This window comes from Xiphias gladius, chromosome 12, assembly GCF_016859285.1.
Source record: "Xiphias gladius isolate SHS-SW01 ecotype Sanya breed wild chromosome 12, ASM1685928v1, whole genome shotgun sequence".
Classification (NCBI taxonomy): domain Eukaryota; kingdom Metazoa; phylum Chordata; class Actinopteri; order Istiophoriformes; family Xiphiidae; genus Xiphias; species Xiphias gladius.
Genome location: NC_053411.1, coordinates 6,106,873 through 6,123,227, shown reverse-complemented (window position 1 = coordinate 6,123,227; position 16,355 = coordinate 6,106,873). Strand labels below are relative to the sequence as shown.

At 40.7% G+C, this 16,355-nt stretch overlaps 2 protein-coding genes and 1 non-coding gene across 6 annotated transcripts; 1 reads left to right on the top strand and 2 right to left on the bottom strand.

Moving 5' to 3' along the window:
• Positions 1 to 611: 611 nt before the first annotated feature.
• On the bottom strand, positions 612 to 4,874 carry si:cabz01076231.1 (calcium-binding protein 2). Of its 3 annotated transcripts, none has more exons than XM_040141141.1 (8): positions 4,251 to 4,874; positions 3,932 to 4,057; positions 3,469 to 3,604; positions 2,628 to 2,658; positions 2,005 to 2,148; positions 1,627 to 1,736; positions 1,123 to 1,270; positions 612 to 935 (listed from the first exon to the last, which is right to left on the bottom strand). In XM_040141141.1, the coding sequence occupies exons 2-8, from the start codon at positions 4,036 to 4,038 to the stop codon at positions 907 to 909; spliced, it is 705 nt and encodes a 234-aa protein (XP_039997075.1). In that variant the 5' UTR covers positions 4,039 to 4,057; positions 4,251 to 4,874; the 3' UTR covers positions 612 to 906. The 3 variants fall into 3 exon arrangements, with proteins under 3 accessions (XP_039997075.1, XP_039997076.1, XP_039997074.1); XM_040141142.1 differs by having other exon boundaries at positions 3,932 to 3,994; XM_040141140.1 differs by having other exon boundaries at positions 3,932 to 4,874.
• A 1,058-nt stretch (positions 4,875 to 5,932) lies between these two features.
• Positions 5,933 to 6,096, top strand: LOC120797792. Its single transcript, XR_005708580.1, has one exon. It is a non-coding gene; the product is annotated as a U1 spliceosomal RNA (small nuclear RNA).
• An 833-nt stretch (positions 6,097 to 6,929) lies between these two features.
• tmem88b (transmembrane protein 88 b) lies at positions 6,930 to 14,687 on the bottom strand. Of its 2 annotated transcripts, XM_040141138.1 has the most exons (4): positions 14,171 to 14,687; positions 13,007 to 13,085; positions 10,877 to 11,281; positions 6,930 to 7,944 (listed from the first exon to the last, which is right to left on the bottom strand). In XM_040141138.1, exons 2-4 carry the CDS (start codon positions 13,049 to 13,051, stop codon positions 7,660 to 7,662), a joined length of 735 nt encoding a protein of 244 aa, XP_039997072.1. In that variant the 5' UTR covers positions 13,052 to 13,085; positions 14,171 to 14,687; the 3' UTR covers positions 6,930 to 7,659. The 2 variants fall into 2 exon arrangements, with proteins under 2 accessions (XP_039997072.1, XP_039997073.1); XM_040141139.1 differs by lacking the exon at positions 13,007 to 13,085 and having other exon boundaries at positions 14,171 to 14,684.
• Between the last annotated feature and the right edge of the window lie 1,668 nt (positions 14,688 to 16,355).

Here is a 16,355-nt window from a genome sequence, read left to right as displayed (position 1 = left end):
CTCTCCTTTCTTATTCCGTGACAACAAGACTTTCTTTTCAGCAAATTACATGTGCTGCATGTTGCAGATCTTTCTGAGCTGTGTGCACATATAGTTTGATGTTCTAATAATAATAAGATTAAGTTACCAGTAGTGTTAAGATAGTAGATTTTCAAATAGAAGATAATTTGATATTCTGCTTATGGTTGGTTCTAGTGCCACCATCAAATGTTGGCCTGATGTGGGATTTTTTTCTGAAATGTGACTTTTTTTCTGACACAAACGCACTGTGTTTTTGGATGTGCAAATGCTTCTCCAATTCTAAAGACAGTAAACCTGACAAAGCTCAAAACTGCATTGTTGTTAACAATTGAAAAGTGACAGGAATTTAATTTATATTTAACTTATATTCTGTAGATGATAATAATTACTTTATCATTTCCATTTTGTTTAACAGTGACCAGGAGGTAATACGAGATGTTTTTGGAATAAAGTCTGTATGAGAGGTTTAAATGTTATCAGTTCATTCAATTATTTCTTGCACTGTATCTTAAAGTAGTGTAATGGGGGTTTTTTTCAGTGAAAGGCAAGATTAATTTAGATTTCTTTATTAAAATAGCAAAACACTCTTATTTACATGATTTATCACTGCAAAAATTTCAGGTATCTACCCAAAGAAAACTCTGTATTTGATGCCACATATTCACAATCTCACTCCTTTAGCAATTAATTATTCATACATTTATTAGAGTTAGGCACACATTATTTGGTAAATGCCTATACCTACATTTCAAACACTGGTTACCAAAGTAATATAACACCAAACCAAAATGTGAATATTTTGGTAAGCAAAAGTTGTATTTCCTATCCCTGGAATGATTCAGGAGCGTTTGTGTATTCTGTCCATGTGGTAAGTCTTTTCAGCAGTTAGCGAATGGAGAGCATCATCACGAACTCTGAAGTGCAGGAAAGAGAAGACAAAACAGAGCAAGTTCAGCCAGCACTGCGTTTATCTGACTAAGCTGCAAAGAGCCACTGATGTTTAATGCATCTTGTAATGGTAAATGTATAGACTGTAATCCGTGATTGTGATCAGCGTTATGAAACACATTCTGTCTACCGTCTGAATGTGCTGATGCCCACCTTCAAAGTCGATGTTTCCATCTGAATTAATGTCCAGCTCACTTAGGATCTCCTCCAGTTCGCCTTTCTTCAGCTTCTCTCCTAGCAGCGTCTTGACTGCCTCCTTCATCTCTTCCTGGTTAATCTTTCCATCTCCATCGAGATCAAACTTTCAAATGGTGATAACAGGAAGAAGCGGTGGTTGTAACGGAAGTAGATCTTATGTCACTACAATATCATTTCTAAATTAAAACTTGCTGCACAAATGTTTTTTAATTTGGTGGGCTTGCATGGAAGCTCACTGGTCTGCACCTTGTAAGTAAGACACGACAATTTAATTTGCCATAATTTATATAATTTTAAAAAAGATACGCTGATTTTTTTCAGTCATTGAATAAGATACATTAAGAGAAACCTAAAGTCTTACGTGTTAAATGTCGGCTCACATTAATAAAATTCATCTGACGGATACTTTTCTTTCAACTCGCCTTAATTGAATAACTCATGAATTATTAACTGACTGACCTGTACAAAGGCAGACTGGAGCTCCTTGAGTCCCAGCATGTCAGCGGTCTCTCCCATCATCCTGGGTCCCATCAGTTCAATGAAGTCATCAAAGTCCATTAATCCACCCACTGTGGAGAGGAAAGATGTCAGAGGTCAGGAAATTGTTTTAAAAAATATGTTTGTTTCAAAGACAAATATGCAATTTTTATGTTAACAGATGACGGTCTTGTTCGATTTAGAGCATTTTTTGAAAAATAATTTAAATAAAATGTCCTACTTTCCTTTTTACTTTCATACTTGCTAGCTGAACTGTGGTCTTTTAATTTAATGGAATCGTTTATAGCCATTGTTTTGCTTGTATTCCATATTTTTCCAAAATGGCTCTTGTTAGCTCACTTCTCATCTTTATTTGTTGTACTATCTCCAGCAGCTCCATCTCTGTGGGCATGTATCCCATTGTCCTCATGCATTCAGCCACATCCTTGTAGTTCAGGTAGCCATCTTGGTCGTAGTCAAACTCCTTGAAAGCCTCTTGCAGCTCTGTACGAAAGGTCAGGGGATCACCAAGAGTGGTTTATCAGGATAAAATGGTTGAGGTTTATGCCATTACTGCAATATCACAATTCTAAAAGTGACATTCTAAAATATAACAGCCAGGTTTGTCTACTTATTTAACCCATGGGGACCTTTATCAATATGAATAACACCTTAGTGTCATAGAGTCCATTACTACAGTGTGGTTTCATGAAGGTGGAAAGAAATGGGCAGGAAATTAAGAGAGATTAGACTGAAAAAAACCAAATTAATAAAAACTTAATTATAATTTTTTGTTTGGCAGTAATATTAACAGTAAACTCATCATTACGTATGGTTATGTCCTTGTTTAATGCAATATTTCAGTATTGTAAACATGATGGATGGGTTCGGGCTTTCAGATATTACTTGAGATGCAGCTATTAACATGTTAATAACTGTAATGTTACTTGATATAAACACTGAGCTCCGGCAATGAGACTCACCATCTAACTCAGCCTGAGCCAATTCTCTGTCCTGCAGAAACAGTAATCAAACACATGTTGCAATTTAACATAGTAGGATATTACATAATACCAAAACATATTGACATCAAGTTTTAATGATACCTGAAATGCCTATAATATCAAAGATTTCTAACTACTGTGCAATTTCAAACCACAAGAGTATATATTCAAATTATGCAAGTTAATGAAGTGGACAAAATTCAATGACACAACACACAAAGGACAGAGGACAATATCCTGGTATGCGGAGGAGATTCCTTAGGTATAATAATGCAAGTGGTTACGAACTGCTTTCCATTGTCTCGTGCAAGACAACAATATATACTGTATGTAGAGCGGAAATGGTAATTATTTTCAAGTGGAATCAAACAAGTGGTTTGGTAGTGCTCTTCAACTGGATAACCCTAATGAAGTGTGACATTAAGCCCCGACTAAGGAGCTGCTAATACTGCAGACACACCAGGCTTAGAGATAGCAGCTCCAGGAAGATCAGGAAGAGGACTGTAAGTACACTGCCTGACTTCCAGCCCACTTCTGACTGACATTTCAATATCTGACATACAGCGCCTTTATGCCTGATGATAAGCATTCACTGCAATGTGGAGATCTGTGCCCCAAGATCGCCATCATATAAATGATAGTTTGAAAGTAAAACAAGCGATCACAGATAAACTTCAACTGTTTTACTCAACAGCTTCTTGCAGTTACAGGTTAAAGGTCACAGCAGAGGTCAGGTGCCATAGTAGCCAACAAGAGGACAAGGATCCAGTTCACGTATACAGTATGTGTTAATCACAAAATGTGGTTGTCAGCTACTTACCGCCCCAAAGACACTGTTGAGCACTGACGTATAGACTTTGTTCATACTCTCAGTGTTTTTCTTGGACTTCTTCGATGATTTCTTGGGTGTTTCAGAGACTGAACCTGATGGGGAGTCTTTAGCCGTGCCATCTTTGCTAAAACATCGAAAAATCAAACATTCATGCATATTTTATATTACCCTTGAAATTTTACAACACCCTCTTAATGATTTATCGCAAAAATAGACTAATACCCCTAACATAAGAAGAATATTGTAGTGTTTTTTTAGCCATTGAAGAAGTGTAAAAAGAATTGCCAGAAACCCTGTACCTCTACACTAAGGGTCATACATTAAAAGGGTCACCGACAGGACACTTTGGGGCTATGGCTATAATGACTGCATCTCCAAAAACTGCATTCTGTGTCAGACTCGCGGGAAAATTCAAAAATACAGTGGTAGTTTTGTGTTAGTCTAAATGTACCCGTCTGTTGAGGCTGAGTCGACAGAGGTTGTAGAAGGGGTCCTCTCTCCTGCCTGAGACATGCTGTGGACGGGCAGAGGCACACACTGGGTATCCAAAGGTAACATACAGGATACTGAGAAAAGTCTGCAGGCGTTGCACCGAAATCATGTTTTGACCACGGTGAAGAAATATTTTCATAAAGGACGAGGTTGCAAGAGGATTAAAAGCATATTTGTGAAAAAAAAAAGTTTGTTTTCTATCATTGCCAGCCCTTCACTTCCCAGCTGTCTCCCACATCTTGAATATGAATCCAGTCACTTCACAGCAGTTTGCTTACCTTAATTCCCTCTCTTAAATGGTGAGGAAAGAAGACATGAATTCGAGCGGCACGGGCCCTCTCGTCCTCCCGGAGCGGTGCTTCTCCGGTGTGGGGAAGGGCTGCACACCTTCCTGTCCGCTCTGTCTTCCCTTGCCTTGACCTCCTTCCGTCGGCGAGGCTTAACAGGTAATTACGTGGCTGAACGTGCAGCCAGCGATTAGAAAGCAAAACGTGGTGTGCCTGGTGTGACCTTTGACAGCTCTATTTCCACTGGGTTCAAACCCAGTCTTTATTCGGGAAGGCTCTCACGATTGCAACGAGCTTATCTATGATGTCTCCACTCACGCAATGGCTTCTTTTGGACGACCTATGATCACAATGCATCTAAATTAAAGGAGCTGAGAAAATGTAGAAACTCAAAGCTTTGTGTAACGGCTGATTGTTAATCTTTGTTGTAAAATTCCTGGTATAGTAGTGTACGTTTGCTTTCTGCTGCCATGACCCTGTATCATCTTTTTATTTTTAATCTGCTTCAGGACTTATTATTCTTATTCTTATTCTTAATCTTATTCTTGTTATCATCATCATCTCAATGTCTGTTTTTCAACCTCCATCCGGGCAATTTGCGTAGCCCCCTGTCGGCGCGACTCACGTGTACGTGGTCAGCAAATTAAGAACTTTTTACCCGTTTTTCGCTTCCCGCGTTACCTGTGCAAACCGACGCATTTATTACTTCTATAGTATCTTTATTATTGTAGTATCTGCGTGGGGGATATCGAGTACGGTTGGCGGAATGCCCGTGACATGAGCGGGAGACAGTTTTTGAGTTTAGTGGACTTGTCCTGCTTGTCACGTCGACTCCCAACTCTCAGGTGAGTCTGCTGCTTAGACAAGCCTGTGGAAACTTGTGTCGCCATTGACACTGGATTCCGTTAAGGCGCATGTGTTGACATAGCTGCGGTTGAAGGTGAAGAAAAACACGGGTTTGGAGGTTAATTGGCGTAATTGACGATGCGGCCTGTTTTAGCCAAGCTACGCACAGGTCGAGCGACCTTGAGTCCAAGTATGAAACGGCAGAACATCTTGTGGCTCGTCAGACATTGAACTGCCATGATTGAATGCAAAGTGTGTCTTTCCTAAAGCAATTTTTGGAATCAGAGGCCTGTGCTCTCTGCACAGATGGTGTTGGTTTGACTTCCAGAGGACCCACTGTGGCCCCCTCCATCCTCTAGCGTCTTAAATAACGGTGTAATTGGTGGGATTATCCACCAGATGGCGCCATAGCTCACGTTATGTGTCCCATGTGTTATCATGGGACAGTGATATTAAATGTGTCATATTCGCTGTATTTTGTTGCTTTAGTTTGTTTCGCAGTTGTTTATTATTCCCTTTGTTGCGGCGGTGGCTCGCACAGGCCGTGCGCTTGGCTCGCTGGAGATCTCTAAGCAAAATCTTTCCGGAAGTAGCCTACGATGCGACACAACCAGTGCGGCAAAGCATGATGGGAAATTGCAAGAGTACTAATCGCTCAAATTAAATGGGTTTGTTTTCAAAGTAATGTAATGCGACTGATTCACGAATGTAAAATCTTCTGACCGCCGTGTTCTACCTAAAAGTGTTACCGCCGCCTATTTCCGCCACACCGTCACGCTGACTCGCATGTGGCCGAGTGACTCCCACCCGTTGGCCGTGTACAACTCATACTTACCTGGCAGGGGAGATACCATGATCAAGAAGGTGGTTCACCCAGGGCGAGGCTCAGCCATTGCACTCCGGCTGTGCTGACCCCTGCGAATTCCCCAAATGTGGGAATCTCGACTGCATAATTTCTGGTAGTGGGGGACTGCGTTCGCGCTCTCCCCTGTAACACTGTTGAATAAAAATATAACACTACGTCACAGGGGTGGGTGACATTGATGGAGTAGCAATATCGCAGTAACTATCGACTTGCTACTGACTGCGTGCTATTAATTATTAATCAATTAATAGCAGCGGCTCCCCAAATTAATCTTGTGCTGGAAAGAGGAAGCAAAGTATATTTCTATAATACAAAGCAAAGTTGAGAATGTTTTTATCGTGACAATTTCAGTTACTGGACGCATTTACCTCCCAGGGCCTTTTTAAAAAGATGCTCAGTTCAGTGAGTCGGAGATGGGAAAAAAAAAAATCGCTCTTCGACCAACTTGTTCACAACTCGTAGACGCATTCAACCTTTTGAGTGGCTGCAAGTAGACTTGGCTCCATTTGAATATAGTCACAAGCCAAAAAGGAATCGCAACTTACCAGCCAAATGGTGCATGTAGTATATTCTTTAGAATTATGATACATGTTCATTTTTATCAGAACACTGACAGAGTACTTAGTCCCAGTTCTTTAGTCTTGTCTGTCATTCCACTCATTCACCACTTGGGGGTGACATGAACCCCGGTTGAGGTTTTATCTGCTCAGTAACAAGGCTGCCTTTACCCACATGCATTTTCAAAATTCCACCTTAATTACTCAGGCCGGATTTCTCCAGGGACATTTTCTGACAAAGGCAGTGTAGTTTTTGTGGCACATTGACATCGGTGTTGGCTGGTACTGCAGTCGGATTGTTGCTCTCGAACGAAGAACAATCTCACAGAATCCTTTCCTTTTCCTAGTAGTAGACTCGACCCATCCAACACCATGCTTCTACGGAACAGACATGACTCCAGCTGAATCCAAAAGGTTTAATTATAAAAAAGGAAAGAATTCAAGGAATGCAGTCAAAGTTTGCTTTACAGAAAACTACACTGGACAAATCTGTTCTTCATAACAGAAATGTGATGAGATACAATTATGTTTAGTGTCAAAACCACCTTTTGTGAGGTGTGCTGTTTTTAGCTTTCGTATTTCTTTTGTTTCATTCAGGAAATTTCAGTTCATATGCAGGTCAGATAATATGGTTTATTTATTTATTTATTTATTTTTGTTATGATTACAACTTATGCATATCCAATTTGCTCTTTGAACCCCAGCAGTTGATTTTGTTAGGCACCTTTCATTATTTAAAGTAATTGCTGATGTACAGAGTCCCTCTTGCTCTAAATGATTGATTTGGCAAAATAGTCAATGTGTCCGGTGGAATAATACCAACAAACAAAATTACTCAGTACACTGTGTTCATTTTTTCTAAACAGTGAATAATGTTGCTCTGACGTTAAGGCATGGGAGTAAGTTATCAGTGTGTATAACAGTGTAACTTGTCTTCCAGGATGTTCCACTGGTTATTAAAGAAACAGCCATTTACAATTTTCTCCATTCGCTGGTACGCATTTTGCTGTGTTTACATCTCTTGCCTTATCTTAATCATCCCCTGCAATCCCCTACCCCCAATTTGTTCCTTTTGTCCAGTTCCCTGCATATAGTTAATCTACTGGTCTTCTTCACCCCTCTCTTTTGTCTCTCACACCCAGACTTTTCCCTTCCCGCTGCTGTTGGCTCCATCTTGGCTGCCACAGCAGCCAGTGCCCAGGCCACGGTGCTGTGTGGCTGGCAGGTTCTTGTACACAGCCCGGCTGTAGGGGATGAAGCACAGACCCAGCTGAAGGTGTCGGGCCAGGCGACAGTATGCAGCGAGCGCCAGCACGAGCAGAGGAGTCACCAAGAGGAAGCCCACCACCAGCAGAGCCACGCAGCCTCCATCAGTCAGCAGGTCTGAGCAATAGGGGGTTGTCCCGTGAGGGCGGACCTGCGGAGACAAGAGGAGAAAGACAGCATTTGGTGGAAGGATATGGCAAAAAGTTGTCACAGAGGTCAGTTTGTCAGTCTGCAACCCGGGTCAATGTTTTTTTAACCTTTATTTGACCAGGGTAGCTTCACAGAGTAATAGATTTTCAGGAATGCTCCACTCTCACATAGTTACACACATTCCCACCTGGAAGTTGCCAAATAAACCCCCAGTCTGGTAGTAAAGACCTTGCTCAAGGGCACCTCTGCTGTAGTAACGCAATATCTGTTTCACTTTCCTCACCCACATTTACTTTATTGGTCCAGGTATGAAAGCTTTCAGTCACAAGCCTTTTTCTTGTGATATTCAAATGTTTTATCAGTGCTTAGACCAAACTTTTTTTGCCTTTAGTGGCGGGTCGACAGTCAGGGGCAGCTACAGAGCAACTGGGCTTACAGCTGGTAGGGACTCGGTTGTCTTACTCAAGGACACTTCAGCAATATGCAGTATATGACGATGTAACAGTGAAACCACAACCTTGTTGTGAGAGAGATCCCTCTAAATGACACAGCAATACGGGATAGGATAATACAGGATAGAGATAGTGTTGGTGTATTTCTACTATAAATCTATTTTGTTTACATTATGTAATCAAATTTGTCATGTCAGGCAAGGATTTTAATATTTGATTATTACAGATTTTGCATTTGCAGTATTTCTGAGTTGTGTTTTCATATATAGAACATCAACCATTTAAATACTTGTGTTAAGTGCTGGGAATTACAGATATAGACAGGAGATGACGTGCGCTGTGTGGTATGTGTGTATGAAGTGAGGACAGACACTGTTGGTAGTCATGTGTGTGTTTGTGTCTCTCACGTGAATGCACTGAATCAGTAGCCCAGTAAAGACTATTTCTGACAAAAAAAAAGGTTTAGGACCTGCTAAAAACAGCAGTGAACCATCAGTTCCATCACTGTCGAGAAGATTCAAAGATGTTATTCATTATATACCACATGTCAAAGCAAGTGTACTTGTTGCTGAGCAGTAACACTGGGGGAGTGGGAGAAGAGGAGGTGAAGAGGTCAGGATTCTAGTGTGGGAGAGGAACGGAGAGACAACACGTCTGAATCATCCTTATCGCCTCATGAAGGATGAAGTGAACATTTCAGTGCAGGGAGTAAAAAAGGTTTGCAGGACTGAGGGAGCTCTGGGGGGAGAAGAGTATTTATTATAGTAGAGCGCATGCTGACAAGATAATAGCTATTATGTATCTTGCATCTTTGAAAATCACTGAACACTAAGATAATTCTTCAATAAGATCAAAGTTAAGGTTTGATTCATAAACTTTTTAGGAAAAAATTGTGCATTAGTTTAGTGGTTAATAGTTTACAGGAATCTCACACAGTTGTGAAAAGTCTGAAAATGGTAATTTTCCAGATGTTGGTAGTTGGGTACTTTCAACACATGAGTACAGAAATATTGTGATGCTAATGCGATACATGTAGAGTTACCGCTGGCCAGAAAATAGCATAGAAATACCAGCTGGAGAGAGAAAGCAAAACATCAAGGAGGGAGGGAGTTAGGGAAAGAGTCAGCAAATGAGAGAGATGTTTTAAACTGCAGTACATAGTTTAAAAAAAAGAAAAAATGGGAGAGAGTAAAAGGAGAGAGTAGAGGAGCTTTGGGGGTAGGAGTTGTAACAGATAAGACTCGCACAACTATGCCCATGTTTGTTTTTACTTGGTGTGGCTTCATGTATAGCTCCAGATCTAAGCCAGGTTTTACAGAGAAAGCCCTTTAAGAGTGGGCTTATTTTTGCTCATGAAGTATTGTGTTGGGTGTGTTTCTGGATGACTGTTGCAAACTGAAGTCCCTCAAAAATCTTGGAAGTGTGCCCCTGAATAATTAAGCCACGTTTTTTTTCTTCTACTATTCTTCTCACCCTTTTTGATTTCTCCCCCTCTTTCCATCCTCCCCCTCTTTCCATCCTCCCAGGTCCTGGTTAATCCCTCTCTAAGCTGCTGTCACATGAGGTCTAACTGTGAGAGAGCAGGAGAACAGAGAGAATCCTGATCTAGCCGGTCATTAAGGAGGTCCTTGGAGTACAGAAATGCCATTGGTATGCATTAAAAGTCTTTGAAACCTGATGACTTTTTGGGGCAGTCCAGGATAATGCATACTGGTTCATTGGTCAAATAGGTTGTTTTGTTTGAGTAACATATCCATTTCTCATTGTTTTCATCACACACATCTATGCAATTCCATATTTTTTCTGGTCTCAAGCGTTCTTTAATCTCCAACTAGCTACCAAGCAGTCTTAAAATTTTTTTGTTTGACGTCTGGCTCCCTAGACTCCCGACCCCTTGCCCCCCTCTAGTTCACCCATCTTCTCAACATCTGAGAGAACCACAGACTTATCTGATTATGAAAGCTAAAGCTAAACCCCACCCACAGCCCCAGGCAAAACAATTTCAAACTTTTGGATCAAAGTTATGAGATTAGGACTTTCAGGACTTTAATAAAAAGATGTAGCTATCTCCCTGTTCTACTCACCATTTGTTTAGATGAAGCAAATGTGTGTGTATAAACATTTATTATTACTAACATGCAAGCACATTTTCTCTCTCACACCAAAGAGCACCGCACTGGTTATAAATGTCTGTTGAATAGTCATATATATTCCCATCGCTGCTAATCAAATGAAGGCATGGTAATATTTTCTGAGAGCAAATACTAGACTTAATATCCATGGATGAACAGACAAATCCTGCAAAATGCTGTTGCGCAAACACTTAACCAGCTCCAGTGTGACGGCTCACTGGCCAGTTGTAGATGAGTATGAACCAGAGCCTTGCAGAAAAAAGCATCCACACTGAAAATCAGAATCCTTAACCATGCATACAATGCTCACTCTCTCATCGACCCTCTCCCCCACCTCCCCCTTTCTTACTGTAGAGTGGCAGAGGAAGCCAAACACCACCATGACAATGGCTGGCGTCAGGATGGTACCAAACACCAGCCCAGCAAGGCAGGCATTGATCGTGGCAATCACCAGGTTCTGAGCGGTCACCAGTACGGAGCAGGCCCAGCAGTCCAGGGACCCCCGCAGCTCCAGTGGAGCTTCACTGCCCCCACCACCACTCTCAGCTGCAGAATAAGGAGGAGGTATGACCACACGTGAAGGTGTTTCTCTGCCTCCACCCACAGCAGTGGTGGAGGCCAGAGAGTTGGAGTGGTTGAGATGCTGGTGTTGGTTGGTGTGATAATGATGGTGATGAGGCGACAGTTCCTCCGACAGGTCCAAGGCCTGATGATGCGCCCCCTTCTCTAGAGTACCAGTCATACTCATAGTGAACTGTAGGCAGAAACAAAAATGCACTAGTGGTATGAGATGGAAATAGGAATTTTATCAGAATGACAGGGTCAACAGAAATGCCATTGCAGATGTTTTAAAACTGTCAGATCGGCTCCGATTGGTGTGTTTAACTGTATTTGTGGAAAATTCATCTGAAGAGAGTGGATTTGTACAGTAGTCTGATTGTGGTAGTTACAGTACATTCAGAGAGTATTTAGACCCCTTCACTTTTTTAACATTCGGTTATGTTGCACCTTAATGCAAAAATCCTTTAAATTCATTTTTTCCCCCTCATCAATCTACACTCAATACCCCATAATCTAAATGTGAGAACAGAATTTTAGAAATTTTTGCAAATTTATTAAAAAAGGAAAAACTGCAATATCCCATGGACATAAGATTGTGGACCCTTTACTCAGGACCTAGTTGAAGCACCTATGGCAGCGATTACAGCATTGGGTCTTCTTGGGTATGATGTGACAAGCTTTGCACACCTGGATTTGGGGATATTTTGCCATTATTCTCTACAAATCCTCTCAAGCTCTGTCGGGTTGGATGGGGACCATCGATGGACAGTCATTTTTAGGTCTCTCCAGAGATGTTGGATTGGGTTCAAGTCCGGGCTCTGGCTGGGCCACTCAAGGGCATTCACCGAGTTGTCCCTAAGCCACTCCTGTGTTGTCTTGGGTGTGTGCTTAGGCTCATTGTTCTATTGGAAGATGAACCTTCAGCCCATTACGAGGTCCTGAGCACTCTGTAACGGGTTTTCATTAAGAATATCTCTCTACTTTGCTCCCTTCAGCTATCCCTCAACCTTGACCAGTCTCATTGTGCCTGCTACTGAAATACACCCCCACGGCATGATGCTACCACCGTCATTATGGGGTATTTTGTGTAAATTGATGAGGGGAAAAATGAATTTAGCATAAGGGTACAACATAACAAAATGTGGAAAGAGAAGGGGTCTAAATACTTTCTGAATGCACTGTACACAGCACTTTTGACCCCAACCATTTTCACTCTTCAGACCTTGAGTTCACTAAGAGGTTTTATCTGCCAGGAAGCTAGCCCTGTGTGGCGTAGTCTGAGAGGTGATGATTATCAGAGCTGATTGGCCAAAAGGAAAGGGGCCAATAATTGCTATATGTAGTTTATGTCGTAGAGGGATGAAGGCTGGCTTTAGTCTGTTTGTGTACAAGTGGTGGTTGTTTTCTTAAGTTTTATTATATTATATATTAAGTACAGATAATTTTAAAGTTCAAGTGCCACCACTCCTCACATCAGAATTTCCTTAGAAAACGTGATGTAGAACTTGTGCTACCTTAGTACGTAGAGTCAATATATTAAAAAAAATTTTTTTATATCATGTTAATGGAAAAAAACTAATAAGGGTCTTATCATTTTTGTCATTTTCATTTATTCTCTCAAATAATAGCAGCAGCCTAAAAAAAAAATCTATTAATTAATAAGTAGTGGCCTCATAAGCGTTAAGTGTTTCATATATGATGTGATTATGGCAAAACACTAGTTGCTTAACTTGCTTTTCATCTTAAAGTTAACATTTTATGTGTTTGTGTCATTAAACAGTCTTAATTTGTATTTTCAAATTCCAGTTCCTCCATGGTAAGGTCTGCTTTGATCCAAGCTCCTTTTAATTTGCATTTGTTCTGTGTAAGGACAGATTTTATGTGGTACAGAGCTGAGTCTGGTACAGGATATCCTCACTTCTGAAGGGTCAGGAGACAGCGTTGTCCCGGCCAGGCGGGACATCTCTGATAACAGGGCCAGGTCAGCTGCCAAGAAACTACAGCAATGGAAAAATCCCAGTACAGATCAAGATATTTAGTTTTTAGGGGGTCACCTGTGAATAAGTCTCTAATATTGCAATGGTGGTAAATCTCTCATAGTAATTTAATTGCTGAAAAATTGGTATCATCAGTATCAGTATCTGTTGCTGAAAAGGTTGGGGTCTGTTAAAGTTGAGAGAGCATAAAGTTAAACAGCTACTTTATTTTTTTTATTCAGCCAGTCCAACAAGTAGTCATCCAGCCCTCCAAGAGTTCAGTGTCTTTAAGCTAAGCACTCACTCAGATAGTTCAGCTAGCATGGAAACATAATCTCTCTGAGCAGAAATACTCGTCTTATGTTGGGTTAATAATCTATGTTATGTATTGGTATTTATTGTGTATATGTGCACCTGTTTAGGAAAAAAAAAAATCAAGTTGCGCTTCTATTTCACGTTCACTGGATATTGGCAGTAACAGTGGAAGACATTATTTATGATGCTGTCCTGGGTGCTTTAACGTTCTTTAATTTCCATGTCTGTCTCCCATTGTTGTCCTAAGTGTTGTTGTAAGGTTGAAGGTCACGCAGGAGGGACTGGTAGGGAAGTGTATGCAAACACACACCTGTGTGAGATTACTCATTGAGCCCCTTACTGAAAATACATTTGGTGGCTCCACCCATTTTACTCACTGTCCTTGTTATTGTTTGAATAGCTTTTTTATAGTCATACTCTTTTTATTTTTTCTTTCGTTATTTTTTTTATTTTATTTAAAAAAAAAACCCAAAACATAAAAAGCTCCTATCATACTATGATAGGAGTTTTTTATGTGTACACGCTCAGCTAGTTTTACAGTGTTATTGTGCTTGGATGATGCAGGGAGATTTCCTATTGTCCTGTCATTCTATAACTCTATTGTCTGGAACGAAGCATCTGAAGTAATTAATTCTATGTTCGTCAGAGCTCTTAATTGTCTGTGTTGAACATCAGAAGTTCATAAGCTCTTACTGCTCATTTTCACTATAACTTGTCGTGTGAAGATGTCCGAGTGGTTCAATGATACTATGATTTAAATGTTTGAGTGATGCAGCTTCTCTTGTACTCACGTTGTGCTGTGGGGCCCGGTGGAGCTCTTGCTGTTCCTCCTCCAGATTGCTTCTTCTCAAGACCACTTCTGTCCAGTCAGTCCTCCACGCAAACGTTTTCCCCTCACACTTCAATAAAGTCCTCTTAGTTTTCCCCTTTATCCTTTCAACTCTCGGCTCCTCCGTCTAGAATAACAGGGTTACTTTCCCCTCCTTTCCTCATGTGAAGTTGAAAGAGCTTTCGGAGTGTTTTTGGAGGCTTATCTGTTTAGTGGTGGTATGCTGGTATGTTGGCTTCCTGCAGCTCTGCTCTCCTACTGCTTCTTCTCTCCACTATCCAGAGTTGTCAGTTGAGCTGATAGTCTCCCTTTTCTTTTTCACGTGCAGCATCCAATTCCTATTCTGTTGTGACGAAATCGTAGCAAGAGAGGCTCCTTCTTAAGCTGCTGAAAACAATTCAACTCACAATTGCTGTGGTCTTTGTCTTAAGTATGTCAAACTTCTGTTTATTTACCCTCCCCTTTTTTACCCCCTCCATCTGATTGAGTCCACGGTGCTCTCTCTTTCCCTCCCTCCTCCCGTGCTCCATTCATCCATCCACTTTCTCTCCACCCACCAGGCTTATCAGCCCCTCTGCTTTTCTCCACATCTCCTCTCAGCACATGTATTCCACCGCTCATACCAAAGACATGTTATACCCCCCTTTACCCTGTCCCTGTTGCAGTGGGGGCTGGGTGTTGCGTGTTGGGGGTCAGAGTGAACAGGCTTGCCTGATAAATTGTGATTCAGGAGAGCAGAAATTGAGGGGGAAGGGCATCGGAGACGAACCTGGTATGTGTTACGAGTAGAAGAGAAGAGATAGCATGGTGTTGAACACATTATTCTGGTTGTCTATTTTGTTATGTTTGGTTGTGAGTCCAAAAGTGTTGCCATTTTGTTGGCATTTAAGCTTATGTTGGTTTTGACATTTTGACATAATACAAAAGGACAAATAGTAAAAATATGAGTTGGCTAAATAAAAAAAACAACTGTATAGACAAATAAAGGCAGTCACAAAAAATTAAAACAAAACCCTGGCACCCCAACATTCCTTCATATTCTGTAACCAGTACCCCATGCCCTCTCTAACATGTTGCACCTTTTAATATATGTCAGTTAATTTGACTTTGGCCAGTATTTAGCCTTGCTATCAAACTTTCAACAGAAGTAGTCTCCATCATAAGTTCACTCCACTCTGTACAGTCTGGTCTATGTGGGCTCTTCCAGTTACGTAAAATATGCCTGGCTGCTAAAACAAAACCTGTTACTACCAGCACATACTCTGTTTTAGTAAGCCCTGGTGACATGGAAGATTTATCCCCTAACAGACACAGCTCTGGGGATTCTGGTAGGGATTGTTTGAGCCACTCAAGTTTTTTAGTACTCCTAGCAATATAAAGGAAAACTCCCACAGAACACAGAGGAATGTGCCCACTACCTTTGTTACATTTCCATCATTTATTAACCTATGTTAAGCTGATTTTTAAACAATTTCAGGGCTGTAAAATAATATCCAATGTACAATTTTATGATGGATGAACTTACTTCATGCATCCCCTGTAGCCCGGCCTATATTTGAGATCATATCCTGCAATAAATCTTCCCTAATCTCACCATCAAGATCACTTTTCCATATTAATCTTAGGCTTTCGCAGATTTTAGTCTGGGAATTTGAGATTTAAGAAAAAAAAAAAAACTCATGCAAAGTGTAATATGCCAGGAAAGTCTTGAACCATATTCTCTTCTTCTTCTTCTTCTTCTTCTTCTTCTTCTTCTTCTTCTTCTTCACTCTTTAGCCCAAAGACAAAGCCCACACTGCTCCTAAATACTAAATACTTCCAGAAATCCTCTTTATCAGTGAGAAGAAATTGTTCGTTCTGATGAAGGTGTTGTGTGCCCTTGCCCATGTCCATTGAGAGTGTTGTAAAATTGTTTTTTTCTTTTTTTTTTCTGTTGTGCTGTATCCTTCTCTGATAATAGTTCTATAATGATAGATGAAGGATAGATGAAGTACATTTTCCAGCTTTACCCGCCATGGGTAAGAATCATAATTTGCCCAAGGTCTTGCTAGTTTAATCATTTCAAATGTTATGTTATAAAGTTCCATGTTTGGGAGAGCCAGTTCTCAATTATCTCTTGAGGCAAACGTTTTTTTTTTTTTTTTTTT

Bases quoted from the DNA above. Each gene is read 5' to 3' on its own strand.
- si:cabz01076231.1 (XM_040141140.1), bottom strand. From the start codon at position 4,038: ATGTTACCTTTGGATACCCAGTGTGTGCCTCTGCCCGTCCACAGCATG. The intron at 2,659-3,468 runs GTAAGTAGCTGA...CTGTTTCTGCAG, and splicing joins TCAACAGTGTCTTTGGGGCG to GACAGAGAATTGGCTCAGGC. The intron at 936-1,122 runs GTGGGCATCAGC...CCTGCACTTCAG, and splicing joins TGGAAACATCGACTTTGAAG to AGTTCGTGATGATGCTCTCC.
- tmem88b (XM_040141138.1), bottom strand. From the start codon at position 13,051: ATGTCCCGCCTGGCCGGGACAACGCTGTCTCCTGACCCTTCAGAA. The intron at 11,282-13,006 runs GTGAGGATATCC...TTCTGCCTACAG, and splicing joins TGTCTCCTGACCCTTCAGAA to TTCACTATGAGTATGACTGG. The intron at 7,945-10,876 runs GTAAGAAAGGGG...TTGTCTCCGCAG, and splicing joins GCTTCCTCTGCCACTCTACA to GTCCGCCCTCACGGGACAAC.